The sequence below is a fragment of the Pan paniscus genome, chromosome 12, assembly GCF_029289425.2.
Source record: "Pan paniscus chromosome 12, NHGRI_mPanPan1-v2.0_pri, whole genome shotgun sequence".
NCBI lineage: Eukaryota > Metazoa > Chordata > Mammalia > Primates > Hominidae > Pan > Pan paniscus.
In genome coordinates, this window is record NC_073261.2 from 96,971,133 (window position 1) to 96,989,582 (window position 18,450).

At 45.9% G+C, this 18,450-nt stretch overlaps 1 protein-coding gene across 1 annotated transcript in view; it reads left to right on the forward strand.

The window, feature by feature from the left end:
• ALK (ALK receptor tyrosine kinase) overlaps positions 1 to 18,450 on the forward strand; it is a 732,337-nt gene that overhangs the window by 387,313 nt on the left and 326,574 nt on the right. Inside the window, exon 4 of the mRNA XM_003827145.4 lies at positions 998 to 1,199. Within this exon, the coding sequence (XP_003827193.2) occupies positions 998 to 1,199 (202 nt within the window). The remainder of the gene's footprint in view (positions 1 to 997; positions 1,200 to 18,450) is intronic.

An 18,450-nucleotide genomic window follows, 5' to 3' on the forward strand; every position in this document is an offset into this window, starting at 1 on the left:
GAAAGTTGGAAACCTCCAATTCCTGGAACAACCCCTTCCTTTTGAATAATGCTTTGCCTTGGTAGGAATCCCCCTCTTTTATCTGCACCATTGTTTATTGCAGGCTGCTAGTTTATTTGCCTATTTGGGAAACTGGGTTATCTGCAGAAGGAGACCTTGGAAGTGCCAGGAGTAGTTTAAGAAGACTGAGTACTCATTAGCTGCTTCCCACTGTGGAAGTCAGGGATCTTGTTGAAATAGATTTCTACTGCAAAAGGAGCAGCATCTAATGGCCCAAAACTTCAATGCAGAAGTGAGCAAGTAAAATTAATGTATCAGAAGGAATGCCTGGAACAATATAATGGTGGTGTGCTTTTACACTGACAGTAATCCCCATGAATGTAGGTTTCTCGCAGGTCATTTGGCCTGTGCTACTGGAATCAAGATTGGCTTGCTCCAGAGGGAAACTCTGCCACAGGCACAACACCAGGGGAGATTTGTAGGGCTTTTTCTGTGGAGAACAGTTGCAAGTTCACGTGACTCATAGGCTCAAGAGCTGAAATGAACATTAAGAGATTATTGAGTTCAGCCAACCCTCTCACCCCATTTTACAAGGGAGGAAACTGAAACCTAAGAAAGTTAATGCTTTTCCCAAGATCATTCAACTAGTAAGGGAAGGAACAAGAGTCTTTTGAAATAGATGTTTTTATTCCTGTTTTGCAGATGAAAAATCGAAGGCTCTAGGACACAGAAGTAGGAAGTAGGGAAGCTAAGGTTCGAACCTTGGTCTGCCTGATTATAAGGCCTATGTCTCCAGCCACTGTCCACCTGCATCAGGCTATACTATTTACAAAGAAAATCTAAGAACAGAGGAAGAAGGCTGGGTGCATGCAGAGAAGGAGATAATGGCCTCCAGTATCTCTGATTTTGATGCCATTTGTCTCTAAGTCTTGCCACAGAGCTACTGCTGGTCTTACCTGAACACATCTGCAGATTCGTTTTTCCTGTCTCTTTCCAGGCTCCTTTCTCCTTCTCAACACCTCAGCTGACTCCAAGCACACCATACTGAGTCCGTGGATGAGGAGCAGCAGTGAGCACTGCACACTGGCCGTCTCAGTGCACAGGCACCTGCAGCCCTCTGGAAGGTACATTGCCCAGCTGCTGCCCCACAACGAGGCTGCAAGAGAGATCCTCCTGATGCCCACTCCAGGGAAGCATGGGTAAGTACTTCTCCATGTCCAAAATTGATTTTATACCAGGTGATTTGGCTTTTGGTTACACATTTCCAGAGTCTGTGACATCTACTTACAAACTCATGATTGTCCTTTAATCGGTAGGTCCAGGTTGAGCAATTACTACTAATATCCCTTAGGTAGTGTCTTGGGTACTGATTTGTGGGTCCCTCTGACTTCCCTGGCTAGTGGCCCTTCCAGAGGCCAGAGGACCAGCTGCCAGAGTGGGGATTTCATGAGTGGGTGTTAAAGATGTTAATTTCCCAAAGCTCAGATACAGCCAAGAAGAAAACAGCCAAAGAAATGTTAAAAGGCCAGAATGAAAGTAATTTAATATGGTAGAAACTGGGTTTTACCAGCAGAAGTTGGGCAGGAAGGGAAAGGACAAAGTATTTTGGCCATTCAAGCGGGTTCTATGGGAGTTTGGTACCCCAGAGCAGGATTAGTCATGGATACTACACCAGTGTAATTCACTAGAGATTGGAACAGAGCTTTGTGCTACAACCACCAAGACATATGACAGTGGAATCCTCTAAGCTTTCTGGAGATACTTGCTTACTCAGTGATCCATCAGGCTTCTGCGGTAGTGACATTGGAAAGCAAACTTAAACTAGGGCACTTCTGTGCCTGGCTTTTGTTTTTCCATTCCATAAGTATAAATACCATCCTATGACCTCAGCGTTGAGGGACCCCAGATCTGATTACTTTAGCAACAAGGATCCTTCTTTGTGACTTGTTTACAGGAGAAAAAGCCCAACTGTCTAGCTATGCTTAGACTTGGCTTCCTTCTAAGAGAATACCTTTTCAGAAGGGTCCCACCTGAACGATAACTGTTACCCATTCTCCATCCCCATGGTGTGCAGGGGAGAGATCCTGCTTGTTGCTTTGGCAATAAGGCTGAACGGCCTCCTTCGTAATTTCTTGAAAGTCTTCTCCCCACTCCCCGCCATTAACCCATCTGTATTTAGTTGCACTTAGAAGGACTACAAGCTGCTGCAGTCTCATCAGGAATGAAATCTTGACATCAGAAAGAATGCTCTCCCCATTTCTAAACTCATATCCATCTTCTTGCCTCTGAAATGCCTCTCTGGGCTGGCTGAGAAGGTCCCAGCTACCAAGGACTCTTGCTCTATTCACCAGATATCAGTGTGGCATAGCAGGTGTCTGGGCTGCCCCTTGTTTGGGACCAGCTGTCTTCTGGCACCAAGCCTCCCTCCAGCACGGCTTCTCTTCCCAGTAAGAAGCCTGGTTGGGAAGACTTCTTATCTGAGGGCAGGGCTATGTGCCATCCTATAGGTTTTTGCTCAGCTTCATATTCTGAGAGCTGCATATTCTGACTTATCACTCTCAACATTCCTTCCTTCCCTACCAGGCCTGGCAGAGACCAGGGAGTGCTGCTTGAGGCTTCTGAGCCCTCGGGCATCAGTCCATTGTGGTGCTGGTGGCGGGTGGGAGGATTCACTGATGTGGCTGGGAGAGGTGGAGTTGGAGTCTGAGAATATCCATGAGTGTGAGAAAAGGTGCCAGAGGGGTTTCAGCACTTCTTGTGTGGCCTGGCCTGTTTCCCTGTGTAGCATAGTCAGGAAAATAACTCCTCGGGTATGACTGGCCATAGGGCCTTGCAAATAGTTTTTCCCTCTTTACCTTTCTATGCTCATATAGAAAGTCAATTCTCATTTAAAAGAGGAGAAAACTGAGGCAGAGAGAGGAAATAGGAAGTGATGTGGTCCAAACTGGACTCTTTCCAGGAGACCTAAAGCCTCTTAGGGAGAAAGGGTGGAGTTGGGAAAGAGAAAGGGAAATATGAAAGAATCTTGCAAAAAAAAAAAAAAAAAAGAGTGATTATTTTGATTATTTGATCCTTCAAGACAAATGAGCCCTGGGACTTGCCATGTCAGTGCCTTCAGGGGCAGCCTTCCCTCCACATGATGCCATGGTCACCTGCCTCAACGTCCACCTGGCCACCCAACTTATCCTCTTCCCAAGGCAATGCCTCCATCACCAGAGGAGCTGCTCTGTCCTCTGGAGGGTGTGAGTTGAGCAGGAGAGAGGAATTGGGACTGAGCTGAGGCCAATTCAGTGACTTGATGGCTTTGTCTGGGGCAGAGTTTAGTGAAGAGCAGGAGTGATTCCAGATTTAAAGATGCCTGGGCCAGCCTCCTCACCTCCCATGAGATCTGTGTGGTGAGGGTAGAAGGTGGCAGCAGAAAGGACAATCAATAGACCATCCACTGCAGCACAGAGCTACTCTCGTGGGTGCCTTGGCCAGCTGCAAGGAACAGGGCATTTGCCCAGCAAATCAAAACTTGCCCAGCTTTGCACTGTTCAGAGTTTGGGATCACAAAGGATGGAGATTTGCCTGCTCTCTGATTATGGGGTCGCTGCTAGTCCCAAGAATCTTTGGATTTGCAATACTCAGCAGTTTGCCTTGCCGAAAGCTCACTCTGTTTAATGTCAGAGATGACCTCACTAGCATAGTGCTCAGAGCAGCGAGGGGGACACAGTGATATCCTGGTGATGTTGAATGTGATGATTACAAATGGGGCTGGCTTCCTCTCATAACAGGAGACGGTGGTTTGGGGACCACTATTTGGAAAACAACATTCCGTGTTTGTAGTAACGAGGGAGGAAGTTGTAATAATAAAGTCGGCTGGGGAGAGCCTGACTCAGAGGAGTGGGCTGAGGAATGACAAGTCAGACGCCACCAAGTTCCCCGGAAACCACTGTGTCGTGAGCAGGCGGTGCCGGCTGTCGTGCAAGGGCGGGGCAGGAGCAGCAGACTGGTTGGAAGCACCCGGAGGCAGAAGGCAGGGGAAAGGCAGTTGGAGAAGCACAGCAGCTGCTGCCTTCCTGGTTGCCTGGAAAGCAGCGGAGTATATGAGGTCTAATGAATCACAGAGCATGAGTGGCCACGTTGGCCAAGGCTGCCGGGCTTTGGCCGGAGTCTCGCACGGGACAGACAGATGAGTGCCCAGCCTGCTCATCTGCATGGCCAGAATGACCAGAGAAGCAAGGAAGCAGAGAAACAGGGGCTATCAAACAGCCTAGGCCCGGCTGGTCACAGAGTCACATAGGCATAGGACATCTTAGCTAGAAATTAGTGGCTGTAAAGTCCCCATGAACTGAATGAATATGATAATACTTATGTAAAATGGTGGGCTGTGAAATGGCATATGGAAAATGGCTCGCACAGTGCCTGGCTGTTGTTGGCACTAATAAGTGCTAGGTCCTTTTGGGTTCAAACATTCATCTCACCATCATGGATTGAGTGCCTCTTGTGTGGCAGGTGCCAAAGACGACACAGCCGAAGACAACAAGGTCACAGCTTTCAAGGAACATCTAGTCCAGTAAGGAAGACACAAGCAGAATAGCAACAGCACATGCTTGTGTGAATGTTTTAAAATTGAGGCTCGTATTATTAAGAGGCTGCGCTAAGATCGCTAGTGGCAGATCCAGCAGAAGCAGCCGGCTAGGGAGCCACTCACTGCACCACACTGCCATTCTGATGTGTCTTAGAAGATCAATCCAGCAGCAATTGTCTGTGTAAAATTGGTCCTCTCCTGGATGCAAGAACGCAAGCTTGATGGTGGGTGGCGTGTCGGTCTATAGGAGACACTCTCCAGGGCTCCTACCCAGAAGGCCACCTCGAGTCTTGTTTCCTCTCGAAGCACATGACTTTCTCCCACAGCAGCGGGTATCTGGGGACTTTATTATGTATGACCAGAACTACACAGTGTGTGGAGGGAAGAATTGGGCCCCGAGGGGATAGAAGTTGCCAATCATTTGGATTACTAATACTTGAAAAGATATTTTAAACCGAAAGTCGTTGGGGAAACTCAGGCTTGAGCCAAGATAAGCTGTCAGGGCATTTTAAAGCACAAATAAGCCTCAGTCCAGAGGGTGGTGGTGAATTGAAATTCTCAGCACAAAGCCTTGCCTTTCTGCAGGACCTCAACCCCTAGACCTGGAAGATACTTGAGTCTAACCTCCTCCCCTTTCCATGTTGGTTTCCTGATGGGGAACATGAAGCCCAGGCGGGTGATGTGATGTAATGTGACGTGATGAAGGTCAAACTGCAGGCTCAGACCCGGCACAATGGCTCACACCTGTAATCCCAGCACTTTGGGAGACCAAGGCGGGAGGATCACTTGGGGCCAGGAGTTCGAGACCAGCCTGGGCAACATAGCGAGACCTCCAACCTCTACAAAAAAAATATATTTTTAGTTAGCCAGGCATGGTGGTACACGCCTGTAATCTCAGCTATTCATGGGGCTGAGGCAGGAGGCTCGCTTGAGCCCAAGAGGTTGAGGCTGCAGTAAACTGTGATCATGCCACTGCACTCCAGCCTGGGTGACAGAGCAAGACCCTGTCTCAAAAAAACAAACTAACAAACAAAACTGCCGGCTCGTGGCAAAGCCAGGACTCATCTCCACAGTGGCACCCTGGAAAGGTCTGTTTCCCAGCTGCCCAGCTGCATCAGGAAACCCTCAAACTCACTGCCCTTAGATTAAAATCTGCAGCCACCCTCCCCAAGTGAAGAAAAATTTGCGTTCATGCTGGGTACCCACACAGCTACCGCGCTTACTTAAGGCAGTCGGTTCTGACCAAAGATCCCAGCTTTAAAACCAGTAACAATCCTAATAGGAAATGTGCCAAGGTAATTTCACTCAAAAAGATATTGATTTGTGGCCATCAGGAGGTATGGTTTCAATCCTGATTCCGCCGCTAATTTGCAGCATGGTTATGGACAACCACAGTATTGCCCAGCCGTAGCTTCTTACTTTCTAAAGTGGAGGCTCTGGCTGCCCTCTGCTCCCCTCTTCTGTCCTGGCAATGCCAGCAACCTATCCTCAGATGCCATCCAGGACTAGGGCAGCAGGAAGTAATTCTCCCCACCCCAGACTCCTGCTCCCTGGACAAAGAGGAACCTCCCTACTGGCCCACTGATACCTTCACCACTAATGCACAGAACCCTGGCTGTTCCTGTCAGTAGACAGGTCGAGCGAGAGATGGTCTCAGGGCAGGGCACCTGTGGAAAGATGCCACCAGGTATTTGCTTCTGAAAAGGGACCTGATTGCTTTTCCCAGGCTGCTTTGGGTTGAACTTCAGTCAGCCCAGGGCAATGTGGCAAGTCTTGACAGCTGGGGAAATCAGAGCCTGTGGCATTCAGCCTCCATGGTCAAAAGTTCTCTTCGAATCTTGCCTGCATGATAAACGAGATCAGAAATAAAAAAGGCGATCATTTATTGAAACTGATGCCCTCAAGTGGCAGTGTCACAATGATTTAATTTCAGGCCCAGCTTTTTCTCACTTTCAAAGTCATTCATAGAGTCAGCTTCTCTCTTTTCCCCCATGGTCTGAATAACACACTAATAAATATACAATAAGGCCTTTAATGTCTAGGTGATTTACACTAAAAAGAGAGAGCCATTCAAGGCTCTAAAGATAATTTTTAAAAGCCTTAAAACTCACACCCAGGCTTGTAGGGGGAATATTTCTCAGACACCTTGTTACAGGAGCAATCACATAGCTCGAAGTTCTCTGAGCACACAGTGGGCAGGAGACTTGAGCTCTAAGTATTCTTGGAGGAAATTCTTCACACACAATATGAGCTTGGACAAGTCTCAGAATCTCTACAAGCCTCATCTTTGTCAAATGGTAGTAATTGTGCCACTCACGGGGTTGTCGTGGGTTTAAATTAGATCAACAAGCAGAGCAGGTGCTGATAGTGCCTAACCCCCTGCCTCCCAGGCTGTCTGTCTAAGGGACACTCTCCTCTCAGGCTGCTCAGGGTCATGGGAGAGTGGACAGGAAGAGAGCCAGGGTTACGAATTTCACTTAAAACCCTTCTTCTCAGAGTAACCACTTGTGTTCTCCAGGATGGATCCCAAAGTACCAGTCCCACTGAGTATACCTGGATTTACCATATTTCTCCCCACTTTAAGTAGTAATATTGAAGCAACTACTAAAATGCTAGTCCTCTTTAGAGGAACTGGACCTTCAGCCATTAACATAGAAGGTCTCAAGCTTTAGTAATACAAGTGAGAACTACACATTTTACAAACTTCATATAATTGAGTCTCATCTTTTTTTTTTTTTTTTTTGAGATGGAGTCTTGCTCTTGTCACCCAGGCTAGAGTGTAGTGGCATGATCTCAGCTCACTGCCAACCTCCGTCTCCTGGGTTCAAGTGATTTTCCTGCCTCAGCCTCCTGAGTAGCTGGGATTACAGGCCCCCACCACCATACCTGGCTAATTTTTGTATTTTTAGTAGAGACGGGGTTTTACCATCTTGGCCAGGCTGGTCTCAAACTCCTGACCTTGTGATCCACCCACCTCGGCCTCCCAAAGTGCTGGGATTACAGGCATGAGCCACCGCACCCGGCCCGAGTCTCATCTTGAGCTATTCTGATTTTACTCATCTTGGAGTGGGCCATGAGCATATGTATGTTTAGAAAGCTCTGCAGGGATTCTGGGTGTGCACCAAAAATTAAGAATCATGGCTCTAACATCTCAGCTTGAATTGGTTGATCACATAAGCGGGTAGCTTTATATAACCATTTACTAAGCACTGAGAAGAAAAGTAAAAAAGAAAGCTTAAAGACTTGGGAGGGACTTGTGTTTAAGGTGGAGAGCCATTTTTCTCCCACTTATGGGTGGACAGGCTAGTGACAAGGTTTCCACCCCTGGCCTAATCCTGTCTACACAGTCCCTGAGCTGAGGTAGCTGGAGGGTATCCAAGGTCATGAATGTCACTGGTCTCCACAGGTGGATATACTCTTGACACATCTGTTTTTCTGTCTCTAGAAGGACTATGGCTTCCAAAGCCACAGGGGAATGAGAAAAATACAGATGGACTAGAGAAGCCAAACCTCTTAAAGCCAGAAAGAAGCTCCATCCCATTCTTCCATTTAACTATCCATCCCTCCATCCATTCATCCACCAACCATCTATCCATTATGCATCCATCCATCCCATCCACCCACCTATCCATCCATCCATCTACCCATCCATCCATCTGTTCATCCATCCATCCATCCATCCATCCACTCATCCATCTACCATCCATTCATCCATCCATCCATCCATCCATCAATCCATTCATCCATTAATCCATCTATCATCTATTGATCCATCCATCCACCCATCCATCCATTCTCTTTGTACTTCACGTATTGACTGTCATCTAGGTCCCAGGTTAACAACAGAGCCACAGCCCTCCTTTTTGTTCTCAAGAAACAGATACTGTGTTGTTAATATTCATGGTAAATATCTGTACAGTGCATGTTCAGTTTGCCAAGTGAGTCAACCTCTATCAACTCATTTCACCTTTACTATGATCTGTACCATTCATATTATTCACCTCCTTTATAGAAGAGTAAACCTAATCTCAGAGAGCTTCCATAATTTGCTTATAGTCATGGGTAACACAGGGAAACAGATCTTCCGGGTCCATTTCTTTTCTTGTGTTGTTTTCCCAAGAAAGCCTTGCAGTTGAACCTTGGCATCACGCCTGGCTCCGAGGAAACTAAGAGCTGTTCTTATCCAGTCAGGAAAAGCTCTTCTCAGGAGGACTCCTCTGAAATTTGGTCATCTAATTCTGGCCCACAAGTCTTGAAGATGGAGACTTTGGGTTGCACACCTTTTTATGCTAGCAATGTCTGGCACACTGCCTAGCACATAGTAGGGGTTCTATATTAGGTGGATGGATAACATATCAATTGAAGCTAGTTCTAGGATGCACCTCTTCTAAAGCCTAAGCTCTGGGTCTAAAAATTAAAGCCCCGTTCAAGATCACAGAAGAGTCTCCAATCGATGGAAAGATGAAAAGTATTTTCTCCCTGCCCTCCACCCACACCCAGGAATAAATGTGCAACCCTCCCTGGGGCTCAGGAAGCAGCTGTCAAAATGCACCTCAACTGTGAAGGTTGCCATGAAGTACAAAGGACAGTTCCTTTCCTGGCAGGTACAACTTTTATTCACGATTGCTTTCATTGATGGGCATCAAAAAAAAAAAAAAAAAAGACCATCAGCTTCTGCCAGTTCTGACCTTCGAGATTTGACAGCTGAAGGCTTGTAGTGAGGCTCTTTTGAGCTGCTGCTTTTGCTTTCTCACTCTGCCCTGGATATTTGATGGATTGAACACCAGGACGATGAGAGAACTGTGAATACCTGTAACCCCGTGCTTGTCAGAATGGCATCTTGGCCAATCGCATAATGATAAATATATATTGTATACAAAGAGAAGTCAAAATGCATAGAAACAGACACTTCTCATCTCAGAAGTGTTTACCGAGCCTCACTGTTTCCCAGTGGGGAGGGAGATGGTAAAAATAGGTGCAAGAATTTTAGTGATAGAACACTGGTGTCAAGAAATTCACTCATAGTTCATGTATGCATTCTGTCAACAAATGTCTATGAGTCATGCTCAGTCCCAGGCACTGGTTGGACTCTGGAAGCTCATTCAGCCTTCAAGGGGCTCAGAACAAGGTTTGGAGTTGGACGACAGACACAGTTATGAGGCCATAAGGAAAGGGGTGTAATGGGTGCTGTGCATTGGGTGCTATGGGAATGCTTGTGGCTGTCAGGCAAGCTGGCCCTGAGAAGGACACTTGAGCTGGCTCTGCAGGGGCAAGGGGTGTCAGGTGGATGATGAGAGGAAGACATTCCACACAGAGAGTGCACGTGTTCAAAGGACCGCCTGAGGACACAGATGATGAGCTGTGGCCATGTGATTCTCTTGGTTTCTTCCTCCCCCTCCTGCCCGGGGTTCCTTATCCTGGCTCTCTGAGTGCTCACTTTCATGTGTTTGTGCCCACTGGCTTATGTAGCAAGAAAACCCATCCCTCTCCACAAAAGCAGTCCTCAGACAGCAAAGCCTCATCCCTAAGCCCCACAATCACCACTACCACTTCTTGTAGCAAATGTCCTGCCGCAAATGCCCAGAAGACCTCCCTCTGAGTGCAGGCTCTCCCCTCGCTTTCACTTTCTCTCTCGTAGTATCTTCTTCCCTAACGAAAACTCCAAGTACCTATATGGACAATCTGTGCATACAACTATTTTTTACCCCAGCACAAGTGGGTTTCAGTGGATGAGCCAGGACTCCAGGATTGGCCTGTTGCCCCTTCAGTCCCCACTTTGCAAGTAGAGTAGCCATGGAGATGGGGTGGGGGTTCTTTGTGGACTGCCCTTAACCCCTTTTCCACTACAAAAACCCCTACACATGCAATGTCCCCTCCTCTGAGAAGCCCTTTTAGGGTTTCTCAAATAGCATTGACCATGTAGCCTTGTGACCATTCAGTTACCAGCTTGTCTCTCCCTACAGTCAACAGGGACCCGGGGTCCTCTCCCTGTTGGCTCATAAGTGCCAACACATGAAAGATAGGGAGAGAATGAGGCTGCTGGCTGGGGACGGGACAGGACCTGGCATCCCAGATAGGAATTCACCTCCCTTCCTTCATTCCCCATAATTTGTATGATAATGAGGAAGAGAAAGAGGAAGAATCACCTGATGCTTACTCTCTGGTGTCAGCATTGTTCTAAGTGCTTTGCATGTGTCAGCTCATCTAATATTATGTGTACCACCACTTGGTGAGGGAGGCCCTAGCACTACCACTTTTACAGTGGGGAAGCTGAGGCTCAGTGAGGTTAAGTAACCTGCCTAGAGTTGCACAGCTTGTAAGGAGTAGACTGGATCTGAGCCCAGCTAATCCAGCTCTACTGTCCCTGCTCCCAATCACCACTCTATGGATGGTAACTACCCTATTACCAGCTGATAATTAAGGATGCAGTCTTATTTATTTATCATTATTAACCATTATTTATTGTTTATAAATCCCAGCTGCATTTTTCTATGGTGTGTATACAATCCTTCCTGTCCACAATAAATGGCAAAGTTATGAGGCTTTGATGCACAGAAGAAGCCTGTTTTAGAGAGCAGGCAGTCCTGAGACTTATGTCCGGCACTGCCGAAGGTCACAGAGAGTCTATCCAGAAAGGCTGGCCTCAGCTCTCCTGTCTTCTGAAGCTCCATTCCAACCCAGTTGCCTTCACCAAAAACCAAGTCTGCATTGAGGAGATGGAATCGGGTGATGGAATTGCCAGCTCTTTGAGCCATAAGGAAACTGTCCAGGCAACTGGAGCTGATGGCCAAAGAGTGAGGAAACACCATGACCCACTTAGTAGCCCAGTTCCCCTCTGCATTCATGCCCAGCCTCAAAGCAAACCTCCTTCTTTCTCGTTACTTGGCCTGTTTCTAAGTTTGCCTTTTCCTCTGTTTTATTTAGGGAACGACACACATATGCCTGGCTAAACTCCTCGCTTTTACAGAAATGCATTCTCTTATGGTTCAGAGCCTTAGTGAAGAGCCATAGCAGCCTTGGGATTTTGAATTTAAAGGGCTTCACAAAGTCTACACACAGATTTGGTGCGATGTCTATTCCTGGGAGAATCTTACATCAGTAAGCTCGGTGAATGAGTGTTCCCGCTCCTTTCCAATGACTGATTGTGTTCCCCCTGCCAGTGGGGAAGTCTTGTGGTGGTGAGAAAAGGGAGGGTCCCTAGGGGAGGCCACTGAGAGCAGGCTGAGCCCAGGGCATGAGACCTACCATTGCCAGAAGCTGAAGATGTTTCTTCAGATCACTCACCCGAGGGCACCAGGTTTACCTGAGGATCTGGGACTTTGCTCCACCCTACAGGGCAACTTAGCTCAAATGACGCACACATAATGGGAGTCTAAGGAAAGACCTGTGGGCCATGCTGCTTTTTTCTTAGCCCCACTGTGTGATCCAGGCTTTCAATTCACCAAAAGGAGTGTGAAGGAGAACCCACAGTCAAATTGGTATTTTGCATTGTGCTGTTCATTCTGTGGAACGTTCCTTGCAGTCCTAGAATGATCGTCTCAGTGACTTCTCCTGGCCATCAGGAAGCCCCATATTGGCATAAATGAAGACCCGGATGAGAGAACTGACAAGTGAATATCACGGGCTGTTAATCTTCAGCCTCAAATCCTTTAGGGGATCCCTGTGAAGCCCAGGATCAAGTCTGAGCTGTTTATTAGTATGGCACTCAAAGCCACTGATCAAGCCTCACCCCTCCTGAGCCTGGCTCACCCCATTTCTCTGGACCCATGATTCATTTGTATCAAACTACCCACAGTTGCCCCCCAGTGAAGCAAGCCAGTTCAAGCCATTTTGCCTTCCCTCACCTTCCCAACCATCAAGAACAATAGGTCTTCTCCTCCAAGAAGGAATCTCCTAGCTCCTTTTCCACAAAGCCTTTCTTGAGACCCCAGACCTTCTGTGAGCAGAGCTGATTGCACCACCATTTGCTGGCTGTTTCACATCTCTATGAGTGTTCTCACAGCACTGGGCCACATTTGTTCTTTCACATGTCTTCCTCACCAACCAGCTACCCCAAGAATAGGGATGGGCATTATTTATCACTGTATCTGCAATGCATAGCACAGTACGTGACTCACAGTCAATAAATACTTATGAAATGAACAAATTCCCAAATTAATTGGACCAGAAACTCTTTGAAAACTTGCGACATGGTTTTAAGAATGCATCTATAATGCTCTTGACCAAAATTCCATCTCTGTTCTTCATAACGACTCACTTCCTTATACCCAACCTCCAATCAAAGGACTGTCTTCAGCCTGGGTTATCTCCATTTGTGGCCCTAACCATCCTACACTGCCGAGCAAATGCTGGCCTATGTTAGTCTCGGAAATGAGATGGTTCCCATGCTTGGTGATTGCCCTGTCCGTGTATGCCTTTTAGTTCCTCTAATTTCTTGAGCTATTTCCTGCATATTTCCTGTTCTTCCAATCAGGACTTCTACTTAGTAATTTTCCCCCAATTCCTCCTTCTCCTTAGTTTACTAGTCTTTACATCACCACTTAACCACACTGACTTCTGTTGAGTGTTTTATCTTTTCAGATAATCTAAGATGAATTCCAATTACATTCTGTCCAACTGTTTCCTAAAGATTCCCTCCATGATTTTGTTTCTCTGTCTTAGGACTAAAATTTCTCTGTGACTGCGTGAAATTCTAATCGGCAATCTGTTGGATGTTCACCTGCAGGCCTCAGAGTGATTTCCCTGTCTGGAGTCTTCCAGCCTTTCTCACAGTAGCCTGGTCACCTGCCCTGGGAGCTTCCTAGTGACCACTGGCTCATCCTCTCAGTAGATCCAGATGACTTCCATTTCTAGAAAGCCTCACTTGCCTATCAACTTTCTTGTTTAACCTCTGCCACCTTGTCTAACTTACGGACAGTCTCCAGGGTTCCAGGAGGTGGTGGCAGCAGGTACATTGCGTGTGGGATGTGAGCCAGAAAATGTGGTTGTTGGCAAAGCCAGAAATCAGTTGGAAATAAAAACTCCTGTATTTCATCATATATCCAAGGTCCTTAGTTCTTGGCCTTCACCCATGACTGCCTCTCCAGTTTCACAATCCTACATGACTGTTTGTGGGTTAAAGGCATAATGTAGCTAGCAGAACTTGAAAAATATTTCAATCATGGAATCATGAACCAGAAATGAACCTTAAAAGTAATTGAATTCGAATTCTTTATCCCCTACCCCAAAACAATGCAAGAGGCTCTTCCAAAGCCCATCTGGCTTTGACTTGCCTGACTCCAGCAGTAGAATGCTCACCACCTTGCAAAACAGATCACCTCATTGTACAGCAGCTTTAGCTCCCAGGTAGAACTTGCTGATATCCCCTGGGCTTTGTAACTTTGGAAAGGTAATGACTGTCTCTAAAAAGTTATTCAATATCTCCAAACCTCTTGTGTTTTATACACAAAATGGCAATAGTAATACCTGCTTACCTTGTAGGCTCTTTGTGAAAATAATGCTTTTAACAATGATAGCCAATGTGTATAGAGTATTTACCATGTTCTTAATACAAAGACATATGATTTCATTTAATACAACAGTTTCCCTATGAAGTAGTACTATGATAATGCATACAAAGCACCTAGAATCATATGAGCACCCAACACAAGATAGTTCCTTCTCCTATTTCTCCATGATCTGGTTGATCCTCTATTTGTCCTCTAGAGTCATACAGAGGAAGCTTACTTTCTCCTAACAAGGCAGTCTGTCTTCCCTTTGAGGATAGTTTTTATATCTCTTCTTCACTTGTTTTCCCAGGCTAAGTGATTTTAGTCTCTTCTACAGCATAGTTGCCACAGCCATATTGTTCAGAGGGATTCTTACCAGCAAAGGGGTCAGGGGACTTGTTCTTCAGTGATCTGGAACCTCCACCCGCTGATGTGGCTTAAGCCTGGTTCACCCTTTCGCTAGCTTTATTCTGCGTTTGAACCCCAGCCACCTAAAGTTGACACCATTAGGAACCATGAAAGCTGCTGCAGCATTTCACTAAAACCATTTCTTAGACTATTTGATTCTTTTTTCTGAATGGAGAATCCTCAAGTTTTTCTTGCAGGCAAAGAAGGCCTTTCTTGTTTGCTATTGACATTCCCAAAAATGTCTGATTCGGAAAGAAATTCAATTCTGGCCCCAGCTTTCACATCATCTTGCTTTGTTTGTCATCCCTGTAGCCTGCCAGCTTTGCCCCTTTGTTCCCCTAATTGCCAGAGACATTTTTATACTGAGTAAATTGCATCAGGCCCACTGCAAAATGAATCAATTTGGGAAGAGTATGAGCTGCACTGTTGTCTTAAGTGTGCATTAACATTTAGATGCGTTATTTAAAATGGGCCTGGAGTTCATGCCAAAGAGACTGCCTCATGCCTATTCTGACTCATTCTCTGCTATTGGACTGCACAGAAGGGAACTGGGGAGCCCTACAGCCTACCACCAACCCTGTTTTATTCTCCATATCTCCAGGGAGGGCTTGAACTAGGTGAGAACTTCTAAGAGCTCAGATTTGGGAACTAAATTTACAAACGGAGTTTGACTTGGTGATCTCAGAGTGAAATAAAGACAGGTGAAGGAGGAGATGAAGGGGAGGCGAGGTTCTCCTTCTCTGTCTGTCACACACCATGCACACACTTGACATCTAGCTTTAAATACAAATCATACGGCCAGAAGTCTTTGGAGGTAAAACAAAGCATACACAAAAACACAAAGGACACCAGCCAACGCTCTAGTTTAAAAATTAAGTGATGTTCTGGAACTGGTGAAAAAGCAAGGCTGCAATCCTGATAATCATGTGGTGATTTGATGAGATAATTCTTTTATCATCAGGAGAGTCAGATAATATCTCCATTAGTAGCAGGAGGTTTAAAAATTGGAGAGAGTGGCAACACCAGGACAATAGCCTGATTAATGCTTTTTCAGTCACCTGGGCTCATGGCCTAAACTGGTAATGGACTCCATCCATCAAAAAATTATTCTATCTGGCATCCTGATTTCTGAAGAAATCTGGACGTCCTCATAGAGGATTGGTTAAATGATTTAAGGTGGATGAAAGCTCTTAGCACAGTGCCTCAGTAAAAGCTGCTTGAATCTATTCAGTCTATTTTACTATATGTTCAGAGATATAATGACCCACTAGATACACAAGAGAAATAAAATGACAGTTGTATAATGAAGATCTTGAAGCTCTGAGATGTATGATTATCAGCAACGTTAGGATGGCACCTTCTGGGGGAGATTAACCTGGACCCCCCGTTCCTGAGGGTCACTTCTCTCTGTGCTGCCCCTAAACCTCTCTGTATGTGACAGCCCCAGTCCCATGGAAATTCACTGGCTGTGTGTGTTTCTATCCATTTTTTCCACTACAGCCTCAACTTCATCAAAACATACACTGAACTTTCATTGTGGGGTCCCCAAAGTCCAAAACAGTGCCTGACACAGGAGAAGTATTCAATAAATTTTTGTTGACTGGGCAGTATTTCCAAATTAAAACTCAAAATTAGTGTCATGCTAATGTGTGAGTGAAAGTAGATGATGATAAGGATATCTGATGTATTTTGTGCCAGGTAGGCCTGAAACAGTAGCATCCCTGACCAGAGATAGAAAACAAGAAATACTCGCTGCTAACATACTCACTGCTAACCCAGCTCATTGCTGTCAAATAACAACAGCTACCACATTTATAGCACTTACTATATGCTGGACATTGTTCTAAATGCCTTTACCTATCTTTACCCATTTAATTTTCACAATGGGCCTGTGAGGTAACATATTATTATCCCCATTTCACAAATGAAGAGACTGAACTTGTTCAGTCACACAGCTAGTAATGAACAGAGTTGGGATTTGATCCCACAGAGACCACTGCACTATATGATGTGACCCCTCCAGAAGAGATGTAGAGAGGTGGCTCCCCACTATTCCTCCCCCCCAGCAGGGGGCTTCACAGTGGCCCTGGCAGGTGACATGCCAGATGCACAGGGAAAAGTACCCGTGAGAAGAGACCATCTCCCCGACATGTACCAGATGGAACAGCATCTCCACCACCTACCCAGTGGACCCCCTTCGTTCAGCTACCACTAGGACCTGGGAGGGAGGATCCTAGGCAAAGCCTCACCACATATGGTATCTGTATGGGAAAACTGAGAGCAGAACCATTGCAAGCTGGAGAGATGTTTCGTGCTGTGCCCTGTTTCAGGACAGGTGTGGGGGACTAAAAGCACTGTCTGATCTATACTTCTACCAAACCCCAGCAGTGCACTTAGCAGAGGAGTTGTTTCATTCTATTCATAGGTAAAATTGGGTAATGAACCACTAAGAGGAGAGACATGTACATAATGTATTCTTAGGTAAACTGAGGCAAGATGAGGGTGACTGAGTCTGCATGCATTCTGCTGCTCTGCAGGAGCTCACTCTGAACACAGACCCTACTCCAGCACTGTCACTGTCAGAGCCCTCACCCAGGTCACTGGACCCAGAACTCACTGTAGCCCACTCGGCCAAGCTTGAGCTGGCCTTTCACAGCTGTGTAAATAGGATTTCCAAAACCTCCAGAGGAAGGGTGAAAATATCTCCCTGTTTTCTAATTGGCTTATGAAAACATCTTCCTCTAATTGAACTTTCCCCTCTTGCCTGTGCCTTTTGATGCCTATACTTAATTGTTTCTAAACAGGAAGCTAGTGTGATAAGAATTTAGTTACATCTGCATCTTCCGTGCTGAAACTATTTTACCGTATGCTTCTAAAGTTGGTTACAGGTTGATTTTGATGAGAGTAATGTAAGTCCCACCAGTTTTGCTATAATTGATAGTCTGCTACATCATTGGGGAAAGAAAATTGTTTATTGATTTCCAATTCAAAAAGGAAATCTACAAAAGTGTTTCCCACAACCACATGATCCCATTATGCCTCCCCCTACCCCCACCCCTACCATCTTGGTGAGGTCTTACCCCATGGATCACCCCTACCCTTCATCCTATCCAGGATTACCCATCTCTTTGCCTTCATTCACTCATTCATCCATTCAGTCATTAAATACTTATTTCAATACGAATTCCTCTATTATGTGCAGGGAAATTAGCTAGATGGTGAAAATAGAACAGGGGACAAGCAGAAACAGTCACTATCCTCAGGAAGCTCACATGCTAGAGAGCGAAATATATACTACATTACAATTATATGTATAATTATGTCATTGCCATAGTGATACATGACAGAGGGGTACAGGCTTGCAGGAGCTCTTGCAAGTAGGGACCTGAGCTAGGCCAGGGGCTCAGGGGAGCCTTACCCCAGGAGGTGGCATTTGAACTCAAGTGTGAAAGATGAGTAGAAGTGACAAGTAGCAAGACCCTTTCTGGGTGTGGGAACAGCATATGAAGGACCTGAAGGGAAAGAGGTAGGATATTTTTTAGGAAATCAGGGAAAACATGCATCTGAGTCTGAAAGAAAAGAGGAGACTGGCTGGAGAGAAGGCCAGGGGAAAGGACAGGCAGAGGACTGATCAGGAATATTTTGGATCATAATTCTTATCTTCAAAGCCAAGGAAAGCTGATGTAGAGTTTAAGGATGGAACTGCAAGTCAGTTGGAGGTAGGGTAGGGTTGGGTATGGGAACCCCAGACCTTTGCAGCACCACAAGGAAAGGGAGGGTAGTCCTGAATACAGAGTGAGGCATAGAGAAAAGTGAATGACTTGCAGATATGTACAAGAGACAATGGGCAGGATTAGTGATGGGTTGGATACAGGTGGGAAAGAGGAGAAGATATTTTTAGCTTGACCAACTGGGTAGACAGAGCCATTCACCAAAACAGGCAAAAATGACGGAGGCACATGTGTGGAGAGAAAAGTACAA